We start from the raw sequence: 13592 nt of genomic DNA, 5'->3' as shown, positions 1-13592 counted from the left end.
TGGGGGTCGGGCCCGCGCGGGGCGGCAGCGTGTCGGGACTCTGGGGGCGGTAACCGGGGCGCGATCCAGCAGCCAGGCTGCGGGAGGAAGGGGGCAGAGCAGCGGCCGGGGACAAGGGAAGCAGCCTCTGGCCTGCCGGGAGGCGGGAAGGGAAGAGAGGCTGGCTGCCTTTAGCTCCCCTTCGCAGGTTTTACGAACAGAACTTCAGCTTTCCCGGTTTTCTCGAATGGCCACCGTTTCTAGATCAGGTTGAATGACGTATTTTATGTGTCCTTATTATCTCAGCCCTATGGATGTTCAGAAAAAGAGAGGATAATGGAGTACGGTGGAGAGCACATGGGAGGGAAAAGTGGGGGGAAGGCACGGGGGAGTAGGTCCCTGAAACAGCGGTGGGCATGCAGACATCGGTCGTCCGAAGACGGTAACACTGGTTAGCTCAGAGTTGTTTCCATCTCCTACTCCTGTGTTTCTGGTGCTTGGCTTCAGGTTCCTGAAGCCAGCAGTAAACATACAGGCAGCAAGCAACCAGAAATTTGTTTTTAATTTAGTCTGGAGAGGTGATAGGTTAGTGTCCTGGTTTCGGCAACGTCTGCAAATAAAACTTTTGGGGTTCTTTGCATAATTTTTACTAGCAAATTATATTCTGATCTATAAATCCTTTCCTAAAGACCACAAGCAGACAGGTATTTTTTCTATAATGGAACAGTATGCTGAGTTGGACAGTTCTTTAACTTGATCCAGGTACAAATCAGTGAAGTGGCCGCAGTTTTAATCTACTCTTCTGCTAAAGCTCCTCTCCCACGGACGGACAAACCCTAGAGAAAAGCCCTTACAACTTGTGTTAAGGTAGTTATTCAAGAATTCCATCACAATGTTGGGGGTGCCCAAAATAAACAGAAACTTTCAGGTTCTTGTGACTCCTTAATTTTACTAGCTGTGTTTGAGAAAACAGCTTTCCCATCCCTACTTTCTTTACTGTTAAACCTGTTCTTGAAACAAATGGGATACATTCTCATGCGGAACTGGATTTCTCCTTCCTCTTCTGCTGTACATGCTAGCATAGCAAAGTAAAATGACTAAAACAGCTTCCAGAGGCTGATATCTTCACTTATTCTTGAAGTAGCAAAACTGGAGCTTGTTTTTCAAATACGTATTGTGCATTGATTGTTAGATGAAAGAATGTGAAGCATCTTTACAAAATTAACGTCCTTCAGTGTGGAGTTATTTTCTCATTCTATGCAGTAAGAGTTGTAAATGCCATTCTATGCAGTTAAATCATCTTTGTCTTGCTTAGCATTAACACTGCAGTTAACCACCGATTCCACCAAGACAGCTATTCCTCCTAAGGAATTAGAAGGTAATTATCTCGCTTTGAATGCATTGTGTAACTTATCACAATCAAGAATTCGTAAAACATCTTTTTTAGGTATTGTCATTATTTTCTTCTAAGAAAGTGGTATGAAGAAGGCCTTGAATGCTGGCAGAGATGACATTTAACTAATTTACTTACCTTTTTGCCTCTATTTTTGCATCACAATTGCTCAAGTGTTTTCTTTTGGGTTCTTTCTGCTGTTGCAATAAAAAATGTCTGAGCAGTAGATACTAATATATGATTAGGAGGAAGCTGGAAACACAGAAGCACCTTCAGTTTCTTCAAAATAATCGCTATGTAGCCCTTGCTCTTACATCTTTTAACAGCTGCAGTCAAAATAGATGCCCTTCCCCAATAAAAGAATCTGTCCTCCTCACTAGATGACTGAAATATCTTTACTTATAAAGTAAGGGGTTTTGTGTATGTCTCTCTGAAAAAAGGCAACATAATTAATGGAATATTTTTTTATTAGGCAAATGATGCTGCTTACCAGTAGTCAACTGTATTGCTGCAGAGCATTCTGACAGTTTGTCTGAATTATTTGTGTGCCTAGACTTTAAGCTCTTTTGGGCAGGGACGATTCTCTCCCAGCGTAAGATATATTAAACATAATAAAAAACCTAAAAAATCCACTTCTGTCTCTGCAGAAAAAATGCTGAGAAGTCTGAAAGGACTTGTCTACCATCCTCTAAAGGTAAGTCCTGTAATAGCATGATGCTGTTTCCAATATTTCAGCTGTCCTGTGATCTGGAATGACAGTTTACAACTGTAAAAAGTGAGATTCTTCTTACATTCGTCATCTAAAAACTTAGTGTCTCCTATAAGCCAGTTGTGTAAACTCCCATTATGGGCAAAGGAAAGAGAGACCAGACCGCTTGTGCGTGTTACTCCTCCTACATTTCTCTCCATTGGCTGGGGAGAGAGAACATGCAAGCAAGCCTGGATAGTTGGCTTAAATAAGACATTTGCTAGAAGACTAAAGTTTAGCATTCTGAAATGTCCAGAATGATGAAATTGTACATCTTCAGTGCAAGTGTTTCTCAGAAAACAGAGAATCTACTTGCTCTGCACTGCTGGAAAGTACAAAGGGAGAAGCCCTTTACACAGAACAGAACCACCAGCCTTTCACAAAGCCTGTGTTGCTGGTGGGAAGATAATTTCGCCAAAGATGGCTCAGTGCTTCAGGTGGGTGTAGTAATATTAGCTCTGCCACAACAACACAGCAGCACTATGCTATCGGTAAAGCTTCCTTATATTATAAACAGCGTAATGAATTAGTGTTGCATATCTGGAATGACTTCCTGATGGTAAAGAATTTCAGTTGTTTTGTTTGCTGTTGTCTTTTAAATGCTTTTTCGCTAGTACATAGTGATATGCAGCCATTAAAGAGGATGGCTGTATAACTACTTGTTTCCAGAGACGAGATTCTGGTTGTACAGTACCGTACTTATGATGGCAGCCTTTATGAAATAAACAGTCTTTTCTAGAGACTAAGATATGTGGAATCATGTAGGAACAGCTCCACCTTATGGCACATGACTTTGTGATTAATCTCCATGTACCACGTGATAGTTTGCTGCCATTTCAGGGATCCGAGTTAGATTACTCTGTCCTTTGGCAGATGGAAACTTACTATAAAATCCACTCTACGCTACGAGCACAAACTGCGTTAAAAGATGATGTGAAAACATGAGAACCTTACGTACATGTTAGGATTTACTACGCAGAGCTCTACAATGAGCCAGAAAGGTATACGTATATGTTTCTGGCATTCTGCGTGAAGCCAAGGGGATCAGTGATAAGCCACTGTCTTCTGTTCAGGAGGAGGGACCAAGTGGCATGTTGCTACTATAAAGTCAGAATATATAATGCATTAGCAGTGGTATTCTAGCTCACTCAAAGGTATTCTTGTAGCCTGTTAAAAATGCAGATGCACTTGTGCATGAATTCTGTAAACAGAAATGCAGTAATTCATAAAACGCAAGTCTGTATCTCTCAAATTCAGGATAACTGTGAGTAGTGTTGTATTTACTACTCTAGGAGCTTGTCTTGATTTTGTAGCACTTCAAAAAGTTAGGAAGGAGTTCACGTCGCCACGTACTTAGAAGCTGCTTCTACAGCCCAGTGCAAGCTACAGTCCACAAAAGAAAAGTTCCAAAGCACTACAAGGCTAGATGGTGATTCTGAGGAGGACATATCATGCTAAGGCTCAAAGAAGTGATGTTCTAGAACAGTATCCTTCCAGGAGAAAAATGTAGTAATTTAAAGATGAGATATGTTTTGTTGATGGAAAAAGAGAAATTATACGTACTTGGCTGCAAAAACAGAGGACTGGACTTCAAGACATATCCCTCTCACGCTTGCATCCTGTCTTAGTGTGCTGTCTTCTACTCCCTTCATAGAACTTATTAGGAACTGGCTTTTGTACCATAGAGAATCCAACTCCTGCTTGATCTTCTGAGATTGTGCTTTTAAAAAAGTGGTATTGCTAATACTGGTTTGACTCAGTGTCATTCAACTAAAGTCTTGAGCTGAGTCTAGACACATAAAAACTGAACACGGTCAGAGCAAGAAGTTAATGCCTGCTTAATTTTCATTCACTGTTACACAGGTCAGGGACAAGGATTTGTATGGTACTCCATAGAAAGGATGTCCACAGAGCAGTAAGCTTGCCTTTTCTTTTAAGTGAGCAAAGCTCACAGCCCCAGGACGTTCACTTGAGATTTGAGGAGGAGGGAATGTGGGATGTTCAAAGAAAATGAGAGGGACTATGATTCCAGGGTAGAAATGACCTGGGGCTGACATTTTCTAGGTGAATAGGTGACAATAGTTGCTTGCTCTAGTTATTCATGTATTAAATTAGCATCTTGGTGCCTTGCTCTAGGCTGTAAATTAAGTCACTTCTGTGGACTTTAAACATAGCCAAATAAGACATCCTAATTGATCATTTGGATTTGAGGAGGAAAAGAACATTATGGGAACAAGAGAAGATGGTGCTAAAATGTGATGACAGAAGTAAATGTTTAGTGATCTTCCATATTTACATTGCAGTAGTTTGTTCTATAGGTATCTAGTGCTGAGTACAAACCGGTTATAATTCCTTCCCTAAAAAGAGTTCTGAAATGCTGATTCAGGAGTTCATTGTGTGTTTAACATGGGATGTGGGGTAATCCGACATTACACTTTCTTCTGAGCCCTTGTGGCTTTCAAATGACCCCCTGAGGAAAACTCGGACGACAGCAGAATTGCATCATGCCATGGAGAACTGAAACAGCTGTTCCTGTCTCTAAACTTTAGTTTATGGCTACTCTCATCTATGCAGACAGACAAAATAGGAAACTACTTGCTCTGTTTACAGTGGAGCCTGCAACTGTTCCAGTCAGTAATACGAAGGGTGGCCTTCAGTTTTGCTTGCTTTGGTCACAGCCTCTGTTTGGAGTGTACACTTTTTTTATTCATTGACAAATGCTCATATTTTCTTTCACCATAACATGATAAAATGCTTGTCATTCTACTACTCACTTTCTTGCCTGTTTTGGCTAGGCTTTACAGGCATGCTTCAGCAGTCTGTCTATGAAAAAAAGAATTAATCAGCTTAGCTGGCTGTTTCAGTTTCTCAGCCACGTCTGTATTATAATGAAAGAGTCTGTATGCAGGGACACAGTTAGGAAAATCAGTGCAGGGAATGTAATTATAAATATCAAATAGTGGGCAGCACTGCACTAATCCCTCAATAATTGAGGTGATTGTGGATTACTAGACAGCTTGAATTTTCAAGGTACTAGCTACTGTTCGTCAGTGTAGGCAGAAACATTGTGGGACCTTCCCAGCAATAAGACCTTAATGGCTGTACTTGTGCTCTTAAGCAATCTTGAAGGGAATAACTCTTTCAGGTACCGGGCTTGGCTCTCTAGATGACTTAAGGTGGTCGGTGACTTAAGTGAATGGAAATGGTTTAGAAGCAGGCATCTAAATGTGAAATGTGGTTCTAAAGCATGTGGTTTTTCATGATGAATTTACATTCTAATGATGAGTTTTTATTCTAACTGCAGAGAATTCTATTCTGTATTGCATGCTACCTTGACCCGATCATAATGGGCATACAATGAGTGTACAAACCAAACTACTACCTGGATTTTTTACTGGTAATCTTTGACTGCCGAGAAGTTTGTTGTCTGTTTGCCTTTTTCTTTCCTTAGTTGGACCATGGGTACGCCCTCCATACAGCAGCCAAGGATTGCTTAAGTTCCGTTGTCAGCCAGGATGCCCAAACACTGGCAGAAAGACCAAGAGCAGTTTTCTATACCAGCGAGAATGACCCGGTGAGTTACTGCCACAATTGTTATTGTCAGACAGCAAGTGCCTAAATTCCATCAGTCTGTCTGTGGACATGCTGGAGCCAGGAGTGCTTACTGGGATTGTGTTGTTCTAGTAAACATAAGGGAAGGGAGTACACAGGCCTAATAATAGGCATCTAGACCATGATCCCCAGCCCAAAGGAAAACAGGCCATGGCTGTGCAGTGCACCTGCCCGGGTTTAAACAAGACAGGGCTGGTCCTCTGCCTGAAAGCTCCTGGGAACAAGTATTGATTCATTCTCTATAGTTGCATAGATGAGATAGACTGTGTATTGTAGAAGCTCAGATGTGGCTTAGCTTGTCATCAGACACCATTAATTTCAACTCCGGGGTTATTCTTCCCTGACTAACCTCCCCAAATTGGCTATGAAGGGGGATAAAAAACACACCCCAGATGACCTCAGCACAGCACAGCTCTCCAGCATCATAATTCCAGCCTCACACTTTCCGTCTCAAGCACAAAATGAAGTGGAATAAATGAATGGAATAAGCCTTTGAGGTGCTTTTCTGCTGCCTCTGTAATTGGAGTCTTTCAATACTGATTCCTCTGGGGTCTCTATGGAAACAGCAGCATGCAGATGATCTTACTCACGTGATGCAAGTGTCTCTATAGATTGCACAGAAGAGTCCAGATGGCACGGATTGTCCCCACTGTCCTGTGCCTACCATTTACGTTGCCAGGCAACTGGCTTTGGCATTCTGACTTCACGTGCCTGTTGTTTGGTAACAACCGCCATTGCTTATTAATTTATCAGATCAGCGTTCCTCAGACTCGCTGTATTGCAGATCGCGTATTGCAGCAGAGAGGCTCTGCTGTCTCGCTTCATCAGCAAACCTGATAGCTCTGACTGCACCTGTACTTGCGCACCATAAAGTCCCATTAAAAATGGATTAAAAAGACCAGATGAAAACTAAATTTTTCAGAAGACTTAGCTTTTATATACCTTTCCATTAGCAAAACTCAAAGTGACTAAACATGAGGATAAATATACTGACCCACTTTGCAGATAGAGGAGCCGAGTGAAGGAATTTGCCCAAGGTTATGCAGCAAGTCAGTGATGAAATTGAGAATGAAAATGGTCTCCGGAGTATTGCTCTTCTGTTCGAGTCCATAGATAACACTGCCATGCAGAAACACAGGTGCTGTTAGTCTGTGTCCAACACGTGCAGGAAAACTCTAGGGAATTCAGCCCAGAGTGTGAAATACAGCTCTGCGTGAAAAAAGACTGAAGTCTCTCTTTAGTCTATCTCCAAGTGACATCTTAGAGCAGAGGAGCTATTGACTAGCCAGGTTTTTTAAATTTTCTTCCTGTTGCTAAGATTTACTGACCAGTAAACACCAGATTGGCAACTCACGCAGCTTAGAGAGCAGTTTGCTGAAGTTATGGTTTCAAATGGTTTCTTCATATAAATAGTTTGGCCAACCTGTGGGTACCTCGAATCCTGCAGCTGTACCAAGGTAAACCATACAGTCCAGGACGCACTGACCTGTCCTCAGTAAGGTATGGAAAAGGGGTGTAGTTACCATGGGCTTTTCGGCAGGGGGGCAGGCAGAAGATAAGAGAACAGGCATGTTGCGTGCTGGAAGACTGAAAATCTGGTCTGAAGAAAGGGAGGGAGACTAACACGTAGCAAGAATCCTGGGGCTAGAGAATTCCTGGGTCTGCAATAGAGCTGCAGCAGTTGCACATGAAGAGTCCATCAAGGAACTGGGAAAAGCAAAATATTCATGGCAAAAGCAGGCAGTAGCCAAACCTGTAGGTACAGCTGCTCACACGGTTTCATGTGAGGAATACAGCAGGCAGCCAGGTCAGGGGAGCAGTACTCATCACAACCTTTTTTTCCCCATCCATTCATGGTCAAACCTTTTGTCAGCCAGACTGCACAGGTGAGTGACCAAGCCCACACCAGTTACTGTCTCATCTGTTCTGGGCCTCAGTAAATTAAGCCCTGGGTCTACACCAAAGTTAATAAGGAATACAAGGAAAGTCTGGATCAGCCCCCAAATCTGCTAAAGCTGGCAGAAATAATTACTGCTTCTTTTCTTTCTGAATAGTAAATAAAACTACTTTTCCTGGATCATTACTATGCAAAATAAAGAAAACAAGGAAGTTGTTATATTCTGATTCCATCTCAACCAGAATGGGAGCAGGAGATTGGCATGCACAAGAATATAGAGGAGGACTTTAAATCCATGGAAGAGTGCAGAAAGTGCAGAGCAGGACATGATATAAGCTTCAAAGCTTGGCACAAAGCTGCTAAAAATGCCAGACAAAGCTTGGCACAAAAGTTGGTAAAAGCCGCACAGGAAGTACTGCAGAATAGTCTATATACTGTCCTAATTACACAAGACACAAAAACTGATGACTAGACCAAGTGTAAATAAATAAGTGCTTTGCAAGTACTGCACGGTAGGAAAACAGAATAATGAAGGGAAAAAACAAGGCTGTATAACAAGGCATGAAATGGGTATTAAATTTTCAGATACCAGTAACAACTGCTTCTTAGAGTGCACAGTCAGAGATCTTAAAGTAGTCACTATAAATAAATGCAGAATGATGCAAGTCCGCTGGAGGAATAATACTGACCACTTATGTCACAACAAGGGACTTGAAATTAGTGCCCCAGAAAACAGATCAGAAAACAAGAGTTCTCAAGCAACCAGTACTAGTTAAAAAGGCAAACGGCGTATTCGGAATTACTATTGAGAGACGGCAAAGAACAAACCAGAAAACATAATTTTGTTGCAGACTTAAAGAAAGTAAATTTGAATCTATCAGATAACTCAAAAGGAGATCGTATTACCGTTAAGATATTGTGGTGACCAGAAGTACAAGTGGACTAATAAAAGATTAGATAAATTCATGAAGCATAGGGCCACCGGTGCCCACAAAACACAATGGTTCATATACAAGCTCAAGGAATCCCTTTATTGCCAGGTAGGATATCCTTTCTTTAGACTCCTCTTAAGCATCTGCCAGTAGTGTCCTGATACTACAATTCCTGCTTTACTTTAATATGCTAGTTCTTCTGACTCTCAGTAAGTAGATACTCACTTTGATTGAGTGTTCCCTCCCTGTTCCATTCTCACAGGCCTTCTGTATCCAGAAAAAAGGTATCAGACTTTCCCGAGTGTTACAGTTTGTATTTTACCTTCCCAGGCCAACCACGCAGAACACCACGAGGGTCGCCATTATAGCATTCCACTTGAGGAGGTGAAAGCTGTGTTTCCACATGGACTGCCCTATCGCTTCCAGCAGCAGGTACTTTGTCTTAGAGCAGATTTGTAGGGAGTGGACTGCTATGTGGGAAGAAGCAGATCCATCGCGTAACTACAATGCTTTCCTCTTGGAATAAGAGACAGCGATGTGCTGCAAGAATGCAATTATTCCTGGTCCTTACTGTTACTTTCTACATCTAAAAGCTATCGGTCAACCTAACCAGAATAGCGGCAGAAGGGTGTGAGGATTCCACCTTAGGCAACATTCTATCCAATATTTTTCGTCTCTGAGTACATAGTAAGTTACAGAAATATTTTCCACAGTTACATTTCTGTATGAAACAGGCTGTCTCATGAAGTAAGTTTATATCAGCGACAAAAAAATCTTGATTTCTGTTGTGAGACAGATCATGCTGTGACTGGATCAGGCTTCGTAAGCAGCTAATGTAGACTGCCTACTTGAGTTTAGGAATAGATTTCTTACCTGTGAGTTAGTAATTCTAGGTGGTTGACTTTTGATTCACTGACAGGCCGGTCGGCCTCACCTTGATTTCTGGGAAGGTGTTGGAACAGCTAATCCTGGAAACCATTTCCAGGCACACAAAGGACAAGAAAGTCATCGGGGACTGTCAGCACGGCTTCACCAAGGGGAAGTCACGCTTGACCAACTTGATAAACTTCTATGACGATGTGACTGGCCTGGTAGACGAGGGGAGAGCAGTGGACGTGCAGACCCTGCACAGGACCAGTCAGAGATGGAGTCATGTCAGGAGCAGCTGTAGTGTGCCAGCACCCGGCTTCTTGTTCATGTTCTGTTTCTTTTCTCAGATTAAGACCTTCAATGAAGCCTGCCTGATGGTGCGAAAACCAGCTCTAGAACTTTTCACTTACCTGAAAAGCTCCAACTTTGCACACCCAGCTGTCAGATATGTGATCTGTATCTTTTAAAATCACTTGCTTGATGGTAGAATGCAAATCAAATGCAAGCAGGTGAGTTTACACAGATGAGGGTGATGTTTGATCCTATGCTGACCACTGTGGTTTAGTCTTCAGGAGATGATTCTACCACATGTCTGTTGTCAGCAAAGCTAGGCTGAAAAGTTCATGAACCTCGTATACTTTTATTTTAAGCCAGATTTGGCTTACGGCACAGATCCACAAATAGGGCTATCAACACAACTAAGGGAATGGGAACCATCAGCTCTGGTATAGTGGGGTGGGAGGATACAGAGAGAAGGAACTCTTTAGGCTAGGTTTGCTGCTGCACAAAAGCATGATGGAATGCCATCCCTGCTTTTACGACCTTTGAACTTCCTTTATGCCTTTTGCGAAAGAATTACAGTCAAGTATAAATTGAAGTGATTTTTTTAGAGACTTTCCTTGACAGTCCATGTTGGAGATGGTGAGAAAGGAACAGGGAAAACCATGACTCTGTGTCACGTGGTTCACTACTGTGCAAGGCAAGGCTGGCTGGTGCTGCACGTCCCAGATGGTAAGAACACCGATGCTGTCTGTGTTACTACATCAAATACACTTGCTGATCCGGAAGATGCTCCTTCAAGTGAAAGGTGTAGGGTAGGCCACAGCAAATTATCTTTGTTTTTTCCGTAACGGAGAAGGCTTATAAAGCACAAACCCCCAAAATAAAGTAGAACGTAATTAGTTATTTTCACATGCTCTCACATGCTTATAGTCAGTCTTTTTTCCCCCCACTGTTAACGAGTATGACAGGAGACATACTGTGTGTGGGTCTGTGTGACCTCCTCTGTTCTCAAGGGAGAGTCTTGTCCATTAAGGATGGCAGACTTCTCTTACCAGCGTGGCAGAATAAGGATAAGAGATACAAACACACATCCCACCACCCAACTCGTACAATTATTTTGACTTTAAAATGACTTTATAAAAAAAAAAAAAAGCAACGGTTTTCTTTTGCTTACAGCTCATCTCTGGGTGAAAAACTGCAGGGAGCTTATGCAGTCTTCCTATAACAATGAACGGCTTGATCAGCCTCTGCAAGCATCTTTCTGGCTCAAGAACTTCAAAACCTCAAACGAGCGCTTCCTAAAAGAGGTTTGTAGAGCCTGTCAAGTTGTTTTGGTTAGTAGCTAAGAACTACCCACAGGATCATCTCTCAGGGACTGCATGTGCACGTGCTTCTTGTCATTGAGCACCTGGACGTGAATTCTAGATTTGCTCATTTTCACGAAATGCTTCATGTATTAATGCATGCACTCGTATTGCATACAAACCCACAAACCCTACCCTTCACTGGGATTCAGTTTTTGTAGAAAAAGAAGTACTTTAAATCCCCGCTGTGGGGATGGCTATTTGCGATGAACGCTTCTCCCAGATTCTGCACTAGTCTATAACACTGGCAAAGAACCAGGAACCTTGCCATCCAGACTTGCCAAGCTACCTTCGCACTACTTAGTTCCCAGTTTAATCGTAGTTCTCTTACTGCAGATAAAAACACAAAAAAAATACGTGTGGGGCAAACGAGAAAGCACGGAGGAGGGCAGACCGCTGGGTGAAGTGGTGGAGCAGGTAAGGAACAACAAGTGCTTCTGGCTTTGTCTCACCTTTTATTATTGTGTATGTAGAACAAATTGCTTCTAAAGGTGTTACCAATACCAGTTCTAGGAAATGGAAGGCATTTCCCTATCGACAAGGTGGCTACAAAAAACGTTGTGGAAGATGTGATGGATCTGTAAAGGAAGCTGTACAGAGAACTTGGGTAGAAGCAAAAATTAGAATTTGAAAGTTCCTACTTCTTTGATGCTCAGTACCTTAGACCAGATTGCTCCTTTGAAAGGAACAAACGGACTGTTGACTCTCGTTTTATCTCCCTTCCCCCTTAGAAAGGGCAGACGGTGCCCAAAGTTGCCAGCATTGTATCTTAACAAGAAAACCAACCCGAATTATGTGCCTTTTCCTCCTTAAAGGGTTTAGCTCGCGTGAGGAATGCCAGTGATGCTGTAGGGGTTGTGCTGAAAGAGATAAAGCAGCAATGTCATCTCGGCTCATTCCGGCTTCTTGTGGCAGTGGACGGCGTCAACGCGCTCTGGGGAAGGACTACGTTAAAGAAGGAAGACAAAAGCCCTGTAAGAAGGATTCTGTCCTCCTTGCATTCCTACTGCAAGGGAGAGCAGGGAGGGTGTTTTGTTCATTTTTAAGTTCTATAGTAATCCCTGAAAGACGTACGTTTGGCTTTGCTAACTTGGAGGGACCTGCAAAATTCATATTGTGTTTAGACCCTTCTACTGAAGAAGGTTCTCTCAGTAAGAAAAAAAGCACATCTGTGTCTTGTTACAGTAGGAAAGGTCGGGGCATTTCTCTACGTAGCATTACTAAGGCTGAATGCTACAGTGCTCAGTGGAAGCAAAGAAAAAAAAATGCGCCTAAATGATGCAAACGATCCTTCCAGTCTAATTTAAAGTAGGGGAGGGGAATTTATGTCTCAGGTGGAGACTGCTGGCAAAAAAAGTGATACAGGCAATCTTCACCAGGTTTCTCCAGAGGAGCTGACGCTTGTGTACAATCTAAGGAAGATGATGATGAACGATTGGGTGAGTTCGGTCTGTACCTTTGGGTGCGTGATTCTCAGCAATTGAAGCTACGTGCCAATAAGCATAAAGCTACGAATCTAACATCACACTGTTCCTTCAGCGAAGGAGTGTGAGCATAGTGCGACTGTTGAGGGTTAGTACCTCATCAGTGTTTCTGACATCACCCGAAGAGAGTAAGAACAGGTCAAATATATAACAATGCTTTTCTCGATCACCGTGCCAAACTCCAGTTTATGACTCGTGCTTCCCGAGCTAGAGGTATTAAATAACCCTTAATGACACTTTGTTTTATGATTTTTTTAAACTAATGAGAACTTTCAGTTCCTAAAAAAAAAACGGTTAAACTTTTTGCTATAGGAGGTCAACTCCTCCTGCTTCTTTTCCAGTCCCCTGGGTGCCAATATCTCTAACAGGTAGTCTTCAGATTTTAAAGTATACAGAAAAGTCCCTTTTAAAGTATTTCAGTTGTTTCAACGGAAAGCCATTTCTAGGTAAGAATGACACGTTTCAATGCCGGCACTGGAAGCACCAGCTATGTGTTCCCTGCGCTGCCTGTGTACTTGGGGTAGCCAGGGTTAACCCAGTTAGGAACATTTTAATAAGTCCATTATACAGAACTTTGGAATTGAAGTAACTAAGATCAAAGAAGAAAATACCTCACTTGTTTAGAATTAGTCCGTAACTATTTCACAAACGCTACGTTTGCAGCTAAAAGGGTTTCCAATCCACCTTTCCTTTAGAACGGAGGTGCCGTTGTGACCACCCTCAGCCAGACCGGCTCTCTCTTCAAACCCAGTTCTGCCTATTTGCCCCAGGAGTTGCTGGGAAAGGTGGGTCTTGGCCTCTTTTTTTTTTATTTTTCTTTTTCCCCCTTCACGTTGGGAAACAAAGAGAAATCCTGGGTTGGGCTCTGCGTTCAGGTCAGGGTGCCAGACCTTGCTTTCGTCTCTCTCCAGACCACGTACTCCTTTATTCTCCTTCGAATGAGCTCTGCTTGAGCTCGTACGCAGCCGGGCTGGGCCCTCTCCCAGGCGACTCCCGCAGCAGGGAGGGGGCGATGCCCGGGCGCCGCAGCC

General features: G+C 42.7%; 1 protein-coding gene across 1 annotated transcript; it reads left to right on the top strand.

Moving 5' to 3' along the window:
• Positions 1-826: 826 nt before the first annotated feature.
• On the top strand, positions 827-13514 carry DAP3 (death associated protein 3). Its single transcript, XM_019470794.1, has 12 exons — positions 827-846; positions 2020-2066; positions 5572-5694; positions 8892-8993; positions 9779-9887; positions 10350-10442; positions 10890-11020; positions 11414-11494; positions 11893-12051; positions 12457-12516; positions 13257-13346; positions 13473-13514. Exons 2-12 carry the CDS (start codon positions 2025-2027, stop codon positions 13512-13514), a joined length of 1032 nt encoding a protein of 343 aa, XP_019326339.1. The 5' UTR covers positions 827-846; positions 2020-2024.
• Positions 13515-13592: the final 78 nt, after the last annotated feature.

This window comes from Aptenodytes forsteri, unplaced genomic scaffold (genome assembly GCF_000699145.1).
Source record: "Aptenodytes forsteri isolate BGI_AS27 unplaced genomic scaffold, ASM69914v1 Scaffold624, whole genome shotgun sequence".
Taxonomy (NCBI): Eukaryota; Metazoa; Chordata; class Aves; order Sphenisciformes; family Spheniscidae; genus Aptenodytes; species Aptenodytes forsteri.
The sequence above is the reverse complement of the archived record's forward strand: the minus strand, read 5'-3'. Positions and strand labels throughout refer to the sequence as shown.

Coding starts and splice junctions, on each gene's coding strand:
- DAP3 (XM_019470794.1), top strand. CDS start 2,025: ATGCTGAGAAGTCTGAAAGGACTTGTCTACCATCCTCTAAAG. Junction 12,517..13,256: donor AGATGATGATGAACGATTGG/GTGAGTTCGGTC, acceptor CCTTTCCTTTAG/AACGGAGGTGCCGTTGTGAC. Junction 13,347..13,472: donor CCCAGGAGTTGCTGGGAAAG/GTGGGTCTTGGC, acceptor GTCTCTCTCCAG/ACCACGTACTCCTTTATTCT.